The sequence below is a fragment of the Pygoscelis adeliae genome, unplaced genomic scaffold (assembly GCF_000699105.1).
Source record: "Pygoscelis adeliae isolate BGI_AS28 unplaced genomic scaffold, ASM69910v1 Scaffold143, whole genome shotgun sequence".
Classification (NCBI taxonomy): Eukaryota; Metazoa; Chordata; class Aves; order Sphenisciformes; family Spheniscidae; genus Pygoscelis; species Pygoscelis adeliae.
The window spans coordinates 90790-107098 of record NW_008824405.1 but is presented as its reverse complement, the minus strand read 5'-3'; the positions used below and the strand labels follow the sequence as shown (position 1 = coordinate 107098).

Sequence of the window (16309 nt, the reverse complement as noted above, 5' to 3'; positions counted from 1 at the left end):
TTTTTTACGGCTGCGAGCCTTAGTCGCAGCTGGAAGTCACTTTAGTACTGCGTAATGTTAGAAACGACGTGTATATTCTGACCACGCACGCGGAGAATTCCCTCCGGGGTTAGGAACAGTGTCGTGCTATCATTGCGTTAGGCAAAGGCCGCTAAAAGGGGAAAATACCGAGCGGATTGGTGCTGATGTCAGAATGTTCTGCCCCCCTGTGAGGCTGCTGTTGTACCTGCTGCCAAAAAAACGCGGCCCGTCTGTTAAGTGATTGTGTCAGGGCTGTCGTTTCCATCGCGGTGCCTGGAGAGCCGCGAAAGCCACAGTTAAGCTCCCTCTTAAAAAGAAACGCCTCCAGAGGGACTGTCTGCCGTAACCCAGAATTTTCCCCCACGGTGCGTTGTAAAGCAACTAAAGGTGGGCAGTTGTCTTATTGCCAGAAAGTACCATCAATGCCGTTCTGCTTTGCTGAAACGGTTAATTTCATCAGAAAAAACATTCCTCCCTGTTGCTGTTTCCAGCCGGTGCCGTGACTGACACATGTATCAAAATTCCATATGCAAACACACCTCTACTCGCACGCTCCGAAAAAGCATAATGCAACTAAGAGCGTGCGCCCATCGCTCATCACGGAGAATGTCACTCATCAGTCAAAAGTGAATATTTACAACATAAGTTGTTTGAAATGTAGGTGTCAAACTCAGGATAATTTGAAGGTGTCAGCTGAACAGTTCTGCCCACCCTAGCGAGGGCTGGCTTTGTTCTGGTTTAGGTGGCGAAAGTAACAGACGGACAAAGCAACACAACAGCAGGGCCATGTGGGACATGTCTGGCCTTGAAAATTTAATGAACTCTCGTCTCTAGTACTAAGGGGTAACAAAATAATACTGTTCTATGGTGTCTGACTTCTTAGGCTTAGATGGCTGTTGTGTTAACTTCATTCTCATTTTGTTTTCTGACTGGTTTTCTGACTGTTTTCTAGAATGGATACACCCCTCTGCATATTGCTGCCAAGAAAAATCAGATGCAGATAGCTACCACTCTATTGAACTATGGGGCTGAGACCAACATTTTGACCAAGCAGGGAGTCACCCCGCTTCATTTGGCCTCCCAAGAAGGTCACACTGACATGGTGACCTTGCTTTTGGAGAAAGGATCCAATATCCACGTGGCAACAAAGGTAACTCACGGCCAGTGTGGCGAAATACTGTGGGTGGGCGTATCCAGTAAGATGCAGAGTGCGGTGTAGAAATGATGTCACATTGTCAGGAATTCTCAGCTTCACTTCTTTATGTACATATTTGTGAGTCTGCAGAAGTGACAACAGGTGGGCGAACAGTAAAAGCGAGAAGAAGATATCTAGGTCTGGCAGATGGATTGACCAGTTAACTTATACCATGCAGTTAATAGCCGTACTGGGTAACGCACGGGAGGAGCTGCAGCTGTTTGCTGTGACTGGAGGAAAACGATGTAACACCTAGCTCTGGTAGAGAGGTTACAGTAGGAAAGGCAGATGAAGAGAAAATTGTTTCTGAGCATTCAGGAGGGCAGGACTGCAGTATTTTTGTTGTGCTGCAACACACTCAGGTGTTTTGCATATGCTCCTGAAGTTTTACATTAGATTCAAAGGAAGAGGAATGTAAAATTCTGGAGTTCGTGGGTCCGTGGGTAGATTTAACAACATGTATCAGAAACCGGAGAGCTACAGTCTAAAACAGTTCAGTGCTCTTGCCAGCAAAGGCGCTTCTCCTCGTACATTTACCCTTCAGCCTTCTTTCCAAGTGGAAGAAATTGGCAGTGTCTGGCCAATAACAAAACAACATTATTAGCGGAGTAGTGAATGAGAAAAATCCTATGGAGGACCTTTCCAATTTTTCTGAATTTTTTTTTATGATGGTACATGACAGCTTTTTCACAGAAAACAAGTTCTTCAAAAAACCCCCACCCATTACTGTAGATCTTCATAGGTCACCAGATTTATCCAGGCATATGTGTAAGTCTTACTTAAGGTCAGAAGCCTGCAGCTTTTGTTCATACAAGTCAAAATAGAAGGCCCAAGTCTCTCATTGTCTGGCATTAATGTATTATGCTACCTAACCAATGAGAAACAAGGTGTTTTTCATTTCTCTTACAAAATTTGTTCCCTGCCTTGTTCACAGGCAACTACTATGTGCGTGATCACAGTGAGCATTTAGTTAAAGGCTGCATCCATTTCCTTGGCATCTTTGAATGGGATCTATTTCTGGAGTTATTTTCTTCATTCTGACTCGTGCCTGCAGTTGTCAAGGTTCCCTTTCTTGTCTGAGGAGTGGGAAGCACAGTGAATGTGCTTCCCTCATTTATTAATGGGCTCCTCAGCTTCCCAAGTGACATTATTGTATATAATCCGAGCGTGATCATTGATGCCTGAAAGTTTTACTCTCTGGTTGTGGTGATGTAATTGCTTTGGAGCTGTTTGTCAGCCGGAACAGGAGAAACATCAACTCTACTTTGTTTAAAAAAACCACCCATGCTTGGAAGCTATAGTTAGGATCTCTTCATGTTTTAAAGATGAGAAAGTGGGAAAGTCTAGATTTCTTTCCTCGTGTAAAGTAGGTTTTAGTCTTATTTTTATCTTTATTTATTTATTTTGTATATTCCACCTCCAGACTGGACTGACATCCTTACACCTTGCAGCTCAAGAGGATAAAGTGAATGTAGCTGAAATACTCACAAAACACGGCGCAAACCAAGATGCTCAGACAAAGGTAAATCATGGAGTGGCTACTGCCTCCAGTGTGCCAAAGGATGCTACCGTTATAAAAGGAATGTTCCACTGAGCTTGCAGCTTTACTTCTTTGTTCTCTTATTGTAGCTTGGTTATACACCTTTAATTGTGGCGTGTCACTATGGAAACATCAAAATGGTGAATTTTCTTCTCAAGCAGGGAGCAAATGTCAATGCTAAAACTAAGGTAAAGCATTTTTCTTTGCTTGCTTTTGCTCTTTATTATGAACCTGGTAACCAAGCACTGCGAATACATACCATAGGTGCCTTTTCACTAGGAAACTGTAATTATTGCATGGTAGGTGTCAACATATGGTTATTTGTGGCTGTAGTGGAATGCCTTCTCTCTGCTACATCTCATTGTGTAGAGTTCACAAAAGTCAGGTAACTCCTTGGGTGTATGAAAGAAGGAGGTAGAGAATTTCATTGGTTTTTTTCTTTTTACTTGCAAACTGGCAAATGCGAGCTTGTTTCTGATCTCATTTACACATGGTTTACACCAGTGTAATACCGGTGTGCTGCCAAACTAGTAAGTAACAATTCAGACGCTTCGAGGGTGATGCCATGTTCTCTCCAATCTGCTGGGAGAAGAGTGGGAAGAATTACTGCTGAGCAAAGCGTGGGTGGTATAGCTTTGGGAGAGGAAGCAGCTGTGGTGGGGGAATGCAGTTTACTGAAGACAGGTTTGGGTTTTTTTTTAGGGGAATCAGGGTACACTGTTGCTGACCAGTTATACTGAAACGGATCTGACTGCCTATAGCCAAAGTCTGAACGAAATCCACTGACTTCAGTGGTTTCTTCTAGTATAAACGGGTGGGCACAACAGCTGAATGTGATGCATGTTGTAGCAAGAATTGTGTATCTCCCGAGTACACACAGAGAGGTTCTGGTGACAGCAACAGTGTGTTGCATCCCAGATAATCATCACATCACCCTTATCAGAAAGAGAAGGCTAACTCAGGAGCTGCAGGGCTTCAGCTTAGTTAAAGCTGGCTTCAGGCAATAGCTAGCTACTAGCTTTAGATCGGGTGTCGTGGGATCAACATGAAGAAGTCCATTGATATTTCTAGTGACATACTTAGTGTTTGTAAGATCTAGTCAAAATCACAGGCTTGTGGTCTGCTGGTCCCTCTGGCCAGCTCCTCTGTCCCCAGCTGCGACCTATGGGATGGATTCGTTTCTCAAAGTCGCACTATTTCATCACAGTGGTCACAAGCTCAATGTGGTAAGAAACAGCAAAGTAAATAAATAAAAGATGCTGGCCCCTCCCTCGTGAGATCACCCCAAATCAATGGGCAAAAAACAGGGATTCCAAAAGAACAGGCAACACTACTAGAAAAACAGCTGATAAGAATTAATAAAGCAGACACTAGCAGGATCCAAATGTTAGCTGCCAAGACGTTCAGCTGAGGTATTTGGAGGCTAACTAAAGGGACAGACGTACTTGCGTCTTTAGTATTAGGTCTCACTCTATGCCTAAGGGGCCACTGGGCCAGATTCTGATGCCATTTTCCCAGGTATTTCACTTATTTAGAATACTTTCATTGAAGTCAGCAAGTTTGTGTGAGAGTATGAGGCAGTGGTTCTCCAAAATCTCAGTCCTAGGGACCAATAAAAATACTGGCAATCTGCCAACTGGTGCTGTGGACTCAGTTTAAAGAGCAAATCCATCCTGGCTGGATTCAGGATAGGCACGCTAAAGAATAAGTAACCTCTATTGCAGCTTGATCTTTAACTAGAGAAAGTCCACATGGTGCTTTGTGCACCCATTCAGTGAAAAATAATATGGCTGAATTCTGTTTTTGAAGGACTGCACGGATTTACTTTGCACTACAACCTACAGTAAAATCCTCCTTTGATCTCTTAGTAGTCCATGCACACGTACTGTAAATATAAGAACTGTAGCAGTTCTGAACTATCACTATTTAATTAGTAGTACAAAGCATTACTTGCATCTATTTGTTTGCAAAAGAGAGAACTCTCAGAGCCTGTCTTTCAGAGCCTGCCCCCAGGCTTTGCATAAGTGTACAGTGAGATCAACTTGGTGTTTTCTTCCAGTTTATTCTCTGCTTGCTTTCAAAGCCAATTGCAAATAATTTTGTAAATGAATTGCCTGACTGGACTTACACAATACCATCTCAGATCAACTAGCTAGAGTATGCTTTGGTTATGTTTCCGTATTGTGTAACGTTAGAATGAATCACTGGAGCAGATAAGTATATGGAGTTAAGCGTGTTTATTAATACAGACATTGTGTACATGTTCTTAAGTGTAATTACAGCTTGGTCAAGCCTTTTGAAGGCAAAGTAAAGCTAAAATTGATTGACATTTGTAATAGGTATATGTTGTTAGCCTTTTTAAAAGCAAATAGTCTCAAATCACTGCTGTTAAAAATTATATCTTTTTTTAAGTGGCTCAAATATTTTAAAGGCAAGTCTTGGGGCTTCTCTAGAAAACTAAGACGTGAGAGGAAGAAAAATGTTCTCTGCCTCAGCTGTGATTCTGTGTCCTTAGCATGCCACTTTAACTTTACTGTTCCTCATTGCTCCTCCCTCTGATTTAGGAAGTGAGGAATTATCTGTCTTTCCAGAGATTGCTCATATTGTGAGATGAAAAGTGATTTGTGAATAAAAATATTATCTTCCTTTATCTTTTCATTAATCTGGGGAAGGAGTATTTTTATTACTGAAGATCTATTATCTTTGGGTCGATTGATGACACAATTTCTTTTTGAAATGTCTCAAAAAGAGCAGAAGGAAGCAAAGCCAAGCGTCTGATCTAATTACTGGTGGTTGTTGTTCTTTGTTTGTTTGTTTGTTATCGTAACCGCCGTGGACAACAGAATGGGTACACCCCTCTTCACCAAGCTGCTCAACAAGGCCACACTCACATCATTAACGTTCTTCTCCAACATGGGGCCAAGCCCAACGCCACCACCACTGTAAGTCTGTGAAGTGCCACTGGGAACTTGTTTCCCTGGACAGTTCTTTCCTTTCTTAGGGCTTAAGAGTAAGCCTTTGTTTTGGTGAAAGTATTCCTGGTACAGCTGGTTGTCAGATGTGTAAATGTGACTTCCTCGTCTTTTCCTTTTCCTCTTAAGGTAGTTCGGATCAGATCTAACTCATTATGCACTAAGCTAAACGTGAGATGGGGAAACTGATTTCTGAGCTGCAGAGTCAGGCTGGCCACAGCTGGCTGTGCTGTGCTTGTTCAGCTGCCCTCTGCCTCAACGCTTCCGCCTGTGAATTGATATCTCGATAAGGATTTTTCCATAAAAATGAAAGGGAAATCAGAACCTGGGCTTTTTTGAAGATGTAGACCCAAATTTCTGTCCCTCTATCCACTGGATCTGTTTCAGGTTCTTACTGAGTTCACTGATGTTAATGCCTCCTCAAAGTCTCAATAACCGCTGGCACAGCTCCTTCTCCGCAGTCAGCCGGGAATGCAACTGTCCTGTTTCATGTTGATGTTGTTATTAGTCACTTCTAATTGGGTAATCTTTAAAATGCAGCCAGAACGTCCAAAACTCGTGTCATTCCCCAGAGTGGATCAGGTTTCCGTGTACATATATCGTGCATGCTTAAATCAGCACTGGCGCCCTGTTTGGTCCTGGAACGATCACATTGAATAACTTCCTGTGAAGTTATCCAAAATACCAGTTTATGCACCAGATCGTCAAGCAAGAGACCACTGTGGTCAGCTTCTGGGGCTGTAGGTTCTTTTGGGCATATTCAGCTGAAGGTCTCTTTTGCTTTCAGTCCTCGTGTTGGGGCTGTCATGCCCAAGTCTAACCCAAATCCAAGCAGGGTCTGAAGGATGTGTCTTTACTGCACAGTTTGCGTGCATTCTCAGGTACTACATCTGTTCTTGTCCACACATAGCAACCTCTGGCTTGAGATAAGAGAGAATTTCAACCTGGGACATCTGGCACGGGGATATGGGAGTGGGATATGAGCAGTGAATGTGCAAGTGACAGTAACAGTCAAATTATTTGTGCTGTGAAGATGCTAATCTATTCATTTTGCGCTGCTAATCCGCAAACACTGTGTTGCTTCAGGGTTGCTGAGCCAGACTAATACAGAAGAACTTAAATTATAGATAACTAAAGCCAATACTGAAGTAGAAGGAAGCCCTCAGGCTGATATCCTGCGCCCAGTGCAGTGGTGTCACAAGAGAAGTCATTTTGGTGCAGAGCGTGGCCGCAGCAGGCCAGCATGTTTTCCTTTGGTTCAGTGCAAAATAACATAAAACAATTCTGTGTAGAGCTCTTTACAAAGAAAACCTCCCCAAGTTGAGTGACATGGGGACTGTGGACTGCCAATGTTCCAGGTGATAAAACGGAGATAAATAGGCCTAAACACTTACGAAATTATCATTTTAATGTCCATTTGATGAATGGCACATCTATATATCATGGGCACTTAAACTGCAAATAAATTTATTTAAATGGAAATTAATTCCCTACCCCCAAGCCTTATATAGGTTGGTTTTGTGTTTGTTAAATCATTAGCTTTTGTGTACTTTTATTGGGCATACATCTTTGTTGTAAGGAGGAATAGAAGTGTATGTGGACAACACAGCTGTGATCCTGTGATCCCCAAAGAGCGAACTGTGCCTGATAAAGATTTAACAGTTTCAGCTGCAAGGGAAACTAACGTTTTAAAGTACTTTTTTTAGAAGAGCTTTTCTGATGTAGTGCCGTTTATGCAAAATAAAACATGAACTTCTGCAGACAAGATGCATTCTGTATAGTGAAATTTGAGCACTGAAGGGTTAAACCATACAGCACTTTTTTATTTAGAATAGCAGGCAGATGTAAGTGTGTTGTGTTACCATGGTAATCAGGGCTATAGTCTTAAAGAAGTTACAAAGACAGAGTCAGATGTAACGGTAAAAAAACAGTGATTTTCCTAGGCTGTGCCTTGTTTTGGATGGAAATGCTGGCTCATGCAGTGTTGAGAGTGATCTCATTGGTTCACATCACAATCCTCCCTCTCACTGCGCTCGCTCTCTCCCCTTCTCTCTTTTCTCTTCAGAATGGTAACACTGCCTTAGCTATTGCAAGGCGTCTGGGATATATCTCAGTGGTCGATACGCTGAAGGTTGTAACGGAGGAGATTACCACCACCACAACTGTGAGTTGCAGATACATTAAAATGTCTCTCTTCTTTATTCAGAATGTTTTCTTTCTCTTCTTCCCTCAGACTCTCCATGTATCTCTTTCCTTTTTTTCATTTTCTGGTTTTAGCCCCCCCTTTCTGTTGGATTTTTGCAGAAGCGCTACAATGCTTTCAGTGTATCTTTTAAGCATGTGGAAGTGTGTGCAACACAACGGGCTTCCCTGAGCTGGGTAACAAAATCTACAGATGGAAAACAACTACTCAAAAGCAGAGTAAAACTTTTTTCTAGATACGGGTCTGAACTGCAAACCCAAACTTTCCAGAAGTTTGTGCATTGTTGTTTAGATCCTGTCCTGTTTCTTTTTTCGCCTCTCCTTTTCAGTCTGTCCTTACATTTCCACACTTTTGACACCTACTGAGGCTCAACCATTGCAGGACACCACAGCAGGCTGCTTAGCATTTGGACTGTAAGCAGCCATGGACTGGTGCCAAGCTTAATGATGCTCGCTAGATGGCTCTGAATCACATCAATCATCTTTTTACTCAAGTCACTTTCGGTTCAAATAGAGCCTGTTTTTCCAAAATACGAAAGAATCTTTCCTTATGGGCTCAGTCCTCTCAGTCCTCCACGCTCTTGGTAGTCTGTATGTTGACTTCAGGGTTTGTGAATAGTATGTGCTGAACGTCAGCAAGGTGGTACTGTTGCTTTAAGCCCAGAAAAAAACTGATATATTCTGACACTCTGGGAGGGGAAGGTTTTCTCTTCTTGGACTTTTACCTCCCACCGACAAACGTTTTAGCAGGTAGGAAGGGAGAACATCAGAAATAGTGCATCATTTAAGAAATTAATGTTAATTTACATTTCCATTACTGCATTTTATCTTGAAACACTGTTGTAAGGTCATGCTTTTTTTTTTTTTTAATGCAAGAAAGATTAGCAGTCTAGAAAACCTGTCAGATCTAGATGTCATTTAGGAGCTCAGAGCCGTAAAAATCCACAGATCACCTAAAAGATGCCACTACTCAGTCAGGGAGAGGGTTAGAGGAAGGGAAGAAATCCAAAGTCTCGTGTAAAGAAATGGGAAAATAATTTTGATTTTGTCGCATGCTGACAGCAAGTCCCACTGATATTAACCAAGGAAGATGGAATAAACGTAACATGGCATAAGGTTACGAATAGAATGAGCCATAATTTATTAATGACCTGCAAAGATCAGACTGAGTCAGGTTTGGACAAGGAATTCCAGCGTAATTCCAGAAGTCTCCTAATAAAGACTGTATGTTTTTGTTGTTATTTATTTCGTGTTCATGTTTAATCATGTAGCACATCGCACATGCACGTGCATAAACACATGTGTATCTATTCAGAGATTTAGAAAAATAAAACCCGGGTAAAATATTTTGAGAAACTTTAGCTCTTTTCAAAGGTATATTTTTCAGCCTCAAATGACGCCTTCGCTGTTCTCTGTGCTGTGTCCTGGCACACTTTTCCCATTTATGCCTGATGTAAGTTGTAACTTCCTTTCTGTTGTACATTGTGTTGCACTGTGGAGCTTTGTACCTTGTCATATGTAAGTATGAGATGCTTTGTAATAATAGGGATTACACTATGAAAAGACACCTGGGAGTTATTTACTTTGGATAAATGTTTCTTTAAACCTTGAGGGTAATGGATTTTTCTACCGGATACCAGATGCTTGGGGTTCAGGACTGAATCAAATACTGAACCTTACTTGCATAGCTGACCTCTGATGCTTGCATATAAGAGAAATCTGAAATCTTGAACTGTGTCTGTGTACAAAGCACTGCTTTTAAAAGTCAGATGGGAACCCTTGATAAACTCAGCAGATTTTTCAGCTACGGGTTTGTCTGAATCTTGTACCTTAGGGATATATAGAATATAAACTTCTGGTGGTGGCGTTCACGGTGAGGAATGTTGATTAAACATAATTTAGAACAAGTCCTAAAAAGCAGGGATAAATACCAGGCTCTCACAGGCGGCACTCCCTGCAATAAAGTTCTCCAGATGGTGAGGTTGGTGTTGCCAAACCAGAACACAGCACTTAGCACTGAAAAAAAGGTGCTGTCACCATAGCTACTTCATTCTCTAAGGTTGTAGCTGAGTGATGCATGGAGGATGTTAGACAGGCCGATGCTTTATTGATATTCAAGTCACTGGCATTTGAGATGAGGAGATCATCTCCGGTGCCAAAGCCTTTGGTCTAACTGTGAACAAATTTTCCTCTTACTTGCATTAGCATTATTATTGGTGGAGCCACATGAATATAAAGCAATAGAGAGAATAAAGTGCACTTATTTTTACTCACAGATTAGAGATGAATAGGAAATAAATCAGAATAAGCTAGACTTTCAAAGGTTTGCTATGCAATTAAGCTTTGGGATACTTATACAAACAGGCATAATCTTCCTGTGGCCAAATGAATATATGAGGAGCTTTGAGGTTGTTTACAGTATACTGCTGTTGAGTAAGTAATAGCTGAATGTACATAAAGGTTTATATACCTGAATTATATATCTGAATTATCCTATGCCACCAGATGAAAATCTAGCCTTACAATGAAAGTCTTAAATCCAGAAGCCTAAAGTAAAGTACATAATTGAATTCTCAGTGGCACTAAACAGTAGGGAGTTTGAGAAATACACATTGAGCAATTTTCAAAGTGGGCCATTCACAGGGATAGATGGGGATTTTAAATTTTAAGAGTGTTTGACATTTCTAATGTGCCTATCAATTAAAAAAATTCTAGTATTATATTAAAAGTTCATTTAAAAACATTAGTCACAACTTCTGTTGGAAATTGATGTAGAATTAATGATTCTTGCTGAGTTCAGTGTTCCAGAGATAGCATTACAGATTTTTTGTTCTTCTGAAACGTGTGCATGCGCGCGCGCGCGCGCACATACTCTCTCTTGATTCTGTTTTCCAAACTTTGTTTCAAATATTAAATTAGGTAATAATTTTCTCTGACTGAAGGGAAAATCAGGAAGTAAATAAAGTATCATTACTTCCCTGTAAATAAATAATAAGTAATAATGAGTCTGAGAGCCTTAGTCAGCGACCAGATTGTTGTTATTATATAGGGGCCTGTAAAAACCTAATTGATGAATAAATTGATATCGTGATAAAGAAACCTTAGTTACTAGGGTCTGCAGATCTAAGTTAACAGAAAGACAGTACACAACGTACCTCTATACCTGTAGCTTGTGGACTAGGGTATCGTAACATCCTTTCACTTCTGTGTTCTTCTAATCAAATGGATTTTGTACGTTAGCTAAGGTTGGGAACCAAGTTTTCTTAAATAAATTTTGGTCATACAGCAGACATACAAAAACTAGCATTTGTGACTCCTGGGCAGACCCCTTCTTTCCCCTTTCTTCAGAATTTGGTCACCTCCTCCTGCCTTTGGTTTTTTTTCTCCTGACTTTTCAGTTGTTTTATGTGGGGAACATACGAACTGGCAATAGAGAATGTGCAGTACTCTTTGCGTAGATACAATTGCAATGGCAATTACAGTTACAATGCCAGTAAATTGGTACTCACATACAGTGCTTTCCACTTCACTTGGAAAATATACAGCCCCCTTCACCTGGGTTTATTTCTTTAGTAACAGTGTCAGTGGTTGGTTTTTTTTTTTTTACTTTACAATGTATTGTTGAAGAGATGAGGTCAACCTCACCTGAACGATAGCATCGTCCCTATCTGTCGTCGCTGGCTTTGTCACCCTGCTGCTGCCTGACATTCCTATCTGAGGAAAGCCGTGGGAATGCAGGGGGGAAAAGTCAGACGTATTGGTGGAGGCATTCGGTGAATATAAACTCATTTTCAGCACAGAACGTGTGTTACGAAAAACACTGCAACAGAAATAAGTAGTTGTCTTGAATCATGGGTAAGAGTGAATTTAGGAGGCCTAACTGGGATTGCCATTTGAAGCAAAGGGCGTTGTTCTTTCCCTGTACCTCAGGAGGGTGAATTGAAAACTGCTGTCACAGTTAAATATATTTCAAAAATGTAAAGCAGACTCTTAAAAGAAATTTCCAAAGTAATTACGCTGTTGGCAACTTTTTTATTTATAAAAGTGCAGTATCTTATAATAATCAAGAATGCTATCTTTGTCGGTTTGTTAGAGAAGTATAAAACAGAATCAGGAAATACCGAGTAAGTTTTGTGCAACAAAACCTGCTATTGACTTCACTGCTTGATATCAGTGGGCATTTTCCCAAAAGCATATTGCATAAGGGACTCGGGATTTGGCTGACATTAATTATCCCTCAGATTGTATGCTCTTTCAGTACTTCTGCATGTAATGTTAATTTATGCTTGATAGATACCATCCACAACAGGGAGTGAAGTACTACCTCAGCGGGAGTTTCACAAGACACACGGCCTCCTGACATTCCTCTCCGTGCCAAAGGGGCACATCTGCTCCTACATACCTTAAAGGGCGATGTGTTGACTCCCTTCCACAGCTCCCCAGTTCAGCTGACTGGCTGCAGATCTGGGTGGAGCCAGGGAAATACTTCTTTTTCTGTTGTGACTAATGCTGTTCTGATCACTGCTCTTTTTTAAGTCCTTGGCATTTTGTCTCCTGTGTCGTAACACAGTGAAGAGTTCCCTGAAGGCAACTTTTTCACACCTTGCACTTCCTACAATTTCTCTCGTTATGTTCTTCATCTCCTTCTCCAGTGTGTATTTTGATGCTAAAAGGATGTCCCCATTCTTGATTCAGCACCCCTGAACATCATCTGTTTCCTCCTGGCAGTCCTTTATGAAGACAAAATCATATAAAAAAGAAGTCTTCCAGTGTTCTCCTGCTCTGTGCTCTCACGCTTAAACAGTGTCCTCCCAGCAGTCCTCGGTCCATACTTGCCTTGTATCACAGTATTTTAAGCTTTTAGGTGCACAAAATATATCAGAATCTTCAAATAACCTTTTTTTCCCCTGATGCGTACATGATTTGGGGGAATATACATGATCTATGAAAAGGATATCATTAATATGCGGTGTAGTCACTTTTCTGGGGGGAAGAAATGTTTCAAGTGATCTGTGTAAATCTTTCACATCTTTTTTTAGTTCAAAAATTTCACATCATTCATAACTTCGTTTCCAAATGCTTTACGATTTAATAATTTCCATATGCCACATACAACTTTCTGAAGCTCTTCTGTAGACATTACCTAATTCATTTTAAAATCATCTTGGAAACATTGAGCTGAATTGTTCTACATGCACCATTTATAAATAGATTTGCTGAGAGCTTTCTTTTCTTTTATTCCTCTGACCAGCTCATTATCTTTATTTTTTTGTACTTTTCTGCCAGAATAATGTCACCTTATACAGCACTGAGAATAGGAGCTTCTGGAGTAAAGATGAAAAATAAGGTTAGGGGAAGGAGAAACACGTTATAAAATGCCTCAGCAGATCCCACTGCTGTTGCTGTTGAAAATATCCTGCTGTAAACTTTGCTGCTTCTTTTGGTGTTTAATTTGAGGATTGATGATTCTGTCTTTGCAGACTGTAACAGAGAAGCACAAGCTAAATGTACCTGAGACAATGACTGAGGTCCTGGATGTTTCAGACGAAGAAGGTGAGCGACTTTGCTAAGTTCCTATTCCGTATCACTTACATAGCCTGTAATACAGGCTCAAGATAGCTGCTTAAGTACTTTATCATCTTCATTTTGCAGTGCTTGAAATGAAGTTCTATGTAATGGCCTTTTTTTAATGGTGTAGTCATTATGGCGTTTGAATAAAGATGCCACAAGCTGACCCAAACCAAAATGCTGGACCCCTACATCTTTTTCAGAAAAAGCTTATCTGAACCAAATCAACAAATGAGAACATTTCCCGACTTCAGATTTTAAAATTTAAATGTAGAGCTGTCCCAAAGCTCGGTTTGACCCTCCCATAAAGAGGAAATCGAGCAGTAAATTTTTTGGATCAATGCCACCTATTTCAGATACATACATCGAGGAGTTCTGCCTAATTGGAAGCATTTGTGTAAGAAGATGCGTAAGGTGGAAGGTTGAGGAGACCGTTCGCTTGAGGGAGCTTTTGGCACACACGAGTCACAGATACACACGGCATGACATAAAGTAACAACATGCTAATAAGTTCGGCACTTTGGTTTCAGTCTCTACTGTATGTACAGACAGGAGGCATATGTTGTATGCATATACATACAACTTCGCTTAGCGAAGTCCCAAGAAAATTTCTGTGAACTTCTGGAGGGATTGATAAAGTACTGCGATTTTACACGGAGCAGAATTAAGGAAATAGCTTAAGAACATCCCTTTCTAAAAATTCACAAAAGACTTCTTAATCACAATGGCATCTGATAAATATACACAAGAATTTGCAAGAATTGTCCAAGTTCTTTTTTACTCTTGGCAGTGTTAATTAATATTACAGTGTCTTACATATGCCATTTTACGGTTGTTGCTATTATTTCATGCGAATAACTTTGTAGAGTTAGTAATTTCAAAAAGTCCTAGGGATTTAGGCACACAGGTTACAGGGTTGGGTTTTTTTCTTTTGCAAAGAACACAAATGCACTTGTGGTTCTGGATGGTACTGGAAGTTTATGGCATTCGTGTTCCTAAACTGCTTGTATTACTTTTTGAAATGGGATTTATGCTGATAAATGAGTAACGCTCTTGAGAAAATACGATGGTTAGGCTCCAGATACTACTTTTTTTTTGATGCTTGCAAAGCTGCAAGCGAAAGCAAACAAGTGTGATTCAAAAGAAATTATTTTCTGCTGCATCATGATCAGTGGAATTATTTCTCTCAGGCGTGTTTTTGCTACGTTTTCTCTGTTTGAAAAGCATTCAACTACTTGTGTAATTATCGTGATAAATGGCCTTTAAATTGCATATAGCCTTATGTTCGCTTTGTTGAATTTTCTCCCAGTCTTTTGAACTACCATTTAACCATCTTTAAATCCACAAAGCCTAGTATGTCTTTCTGCCTCTACAGGATTAATACAGGGTATTCCTTTTTCTCAAACCAATTTGTATGTTGTACAGCCTTTAAACACTCTGATGATGAACGCTTCAGTGATGGTGAAGCATTTAGTGGCACAGGTGCTGTTAGCAGAAGTTCGTGGAGTAAGACTTACAAACTTTCTCTTTTTGTTTAACTCGGATTGTTTGTTTTATTTTTTGTGTTGAAGCAACGTGAATTTGCTTAATCTGGGTGCCTAACACTGCTCCTTTTCATTGCTTTTGAAGCGTGACTGGGCGTGTGTTTCCTGAAAGGTGGGAGGAAGAAGGGAAGCCAGAAAGTCCAAGATTTATTATTACCTGTATCTTGAATATGTTGGCAGAACTTACTGTGGCCATCCAGCATGACTAATGCTCTCCAGTGCTTTGAATTAACATTCTCTGCTTTCTGTTACCATCTGACACCTACTGTTTGTCAGTACCCAGCAGATACGACATAGGTGCTCCGGCACATTGCTGCTCAAGGCTCAGTACTGAGCACTCGTACTGATAGTGCCTCTGTGATCCTGCTGCAGGTTGCTAAGCAGGTTGGTCACAGTTAAAGCACTTGACCTTGTAAAATCTGTTTCTACAGGCAAAACATTCAGGATTTTGCGAAAATTCCTAACATGGATGGTACTTGTCACAGGAACTTAAAATAGCTGGGGGCAGGAAGACTGCCAAACTTTTTTAATCAAGAGGATGAACCTTTTAGTGATGGTGTAGTCTTTATAAGAGGCTAGCAATAAGGTTTCTGTACTGCTGTGTTCTTAGCTGCTTTAAAGTGACACAGTATGTTCTGAAATAAATTGACATGACACGGTAAACCTGCCAGCTGTAATTTTATAATTATAAAGTTGAACACGAGAAGACTGCTTGAGCAAATAAGTATTTCAGGTCGCATTGTGAAGCTTGTTCATCACTGGTGATAAGTATTTTGCATTTTGCCTGGGAAGCAGTTATGTTGCATAATTGTATGCTGTTACGTTAATAATATAGGATTCATATTCCTAGAACAAATTCAAGTGCAACATCCAGTCTTAGCAGTATAAAATACAGGACCATATAATATTTAGAGGTGCTATGCCGGACCTTGTTCTCACCAACAAGGAGGGGCTGGTGGGGAATGTGAAGCTCAAGGGCAGCCTGGGCTGCAGTGGCCATGAAATGGTGGAGTTCAAGATCCTTAGGGCACCGAGGAGGGCGCACAGCAAGCTCACTACCCTGGACTTCAGGAGAGCAGACTGGCCTCTTCAGAGATCTGCTTGGCAGAGTGCCATGGGCCAAAGTCCTGGAGGGAAGAGGGGCCCAAGAAAGCTGGGTAATATTCAAGGATCACCTCCTTCAAGCTCAGGAGCGATGCATCCCAACAAAGAGGAAGTCAGGCAAAAACGCCAGGAGGCCTGCATGGATGAACAAGGAGCTCCTGGA

At 40.9% G+C, this 16309-nt stretch overlaps 1 protein-coding gene across 1 annotated transcript in view; it reads left to right on the top strand.

The window, feature by feature from the left end:
* ANK2 (ankyrin 2, neuronal) overlaps window positions 1–16309 on the top strand; it is a 329331-nt gene that overhangs the window by 228593 nt on the left and 84429 nt on the right. The window contains exons 17-22 of the mRNA XM_009320420.1: window positions 974–1171; window positions 2640–2738; window positions 2846–2944; window positions 5600–5698; window positions 7794–7892; window positions 13411–13483. Coding sequence (XP_009318695.1) covers window positions 974–1171; window positions 2640–2738; window positions 2846–2944; window positions 5600–5698; window positions 7794–7892; window positions 13411–13483 — 667 coding nt within the window. The remainder of the gene's footprint in view (window positions 1–973; window positions 1172–2639; window positions 2739–2845; window positions 2945–5599; window positions 5699–7793; window positions 7893–13410; window positions 13484–16309) is intronic.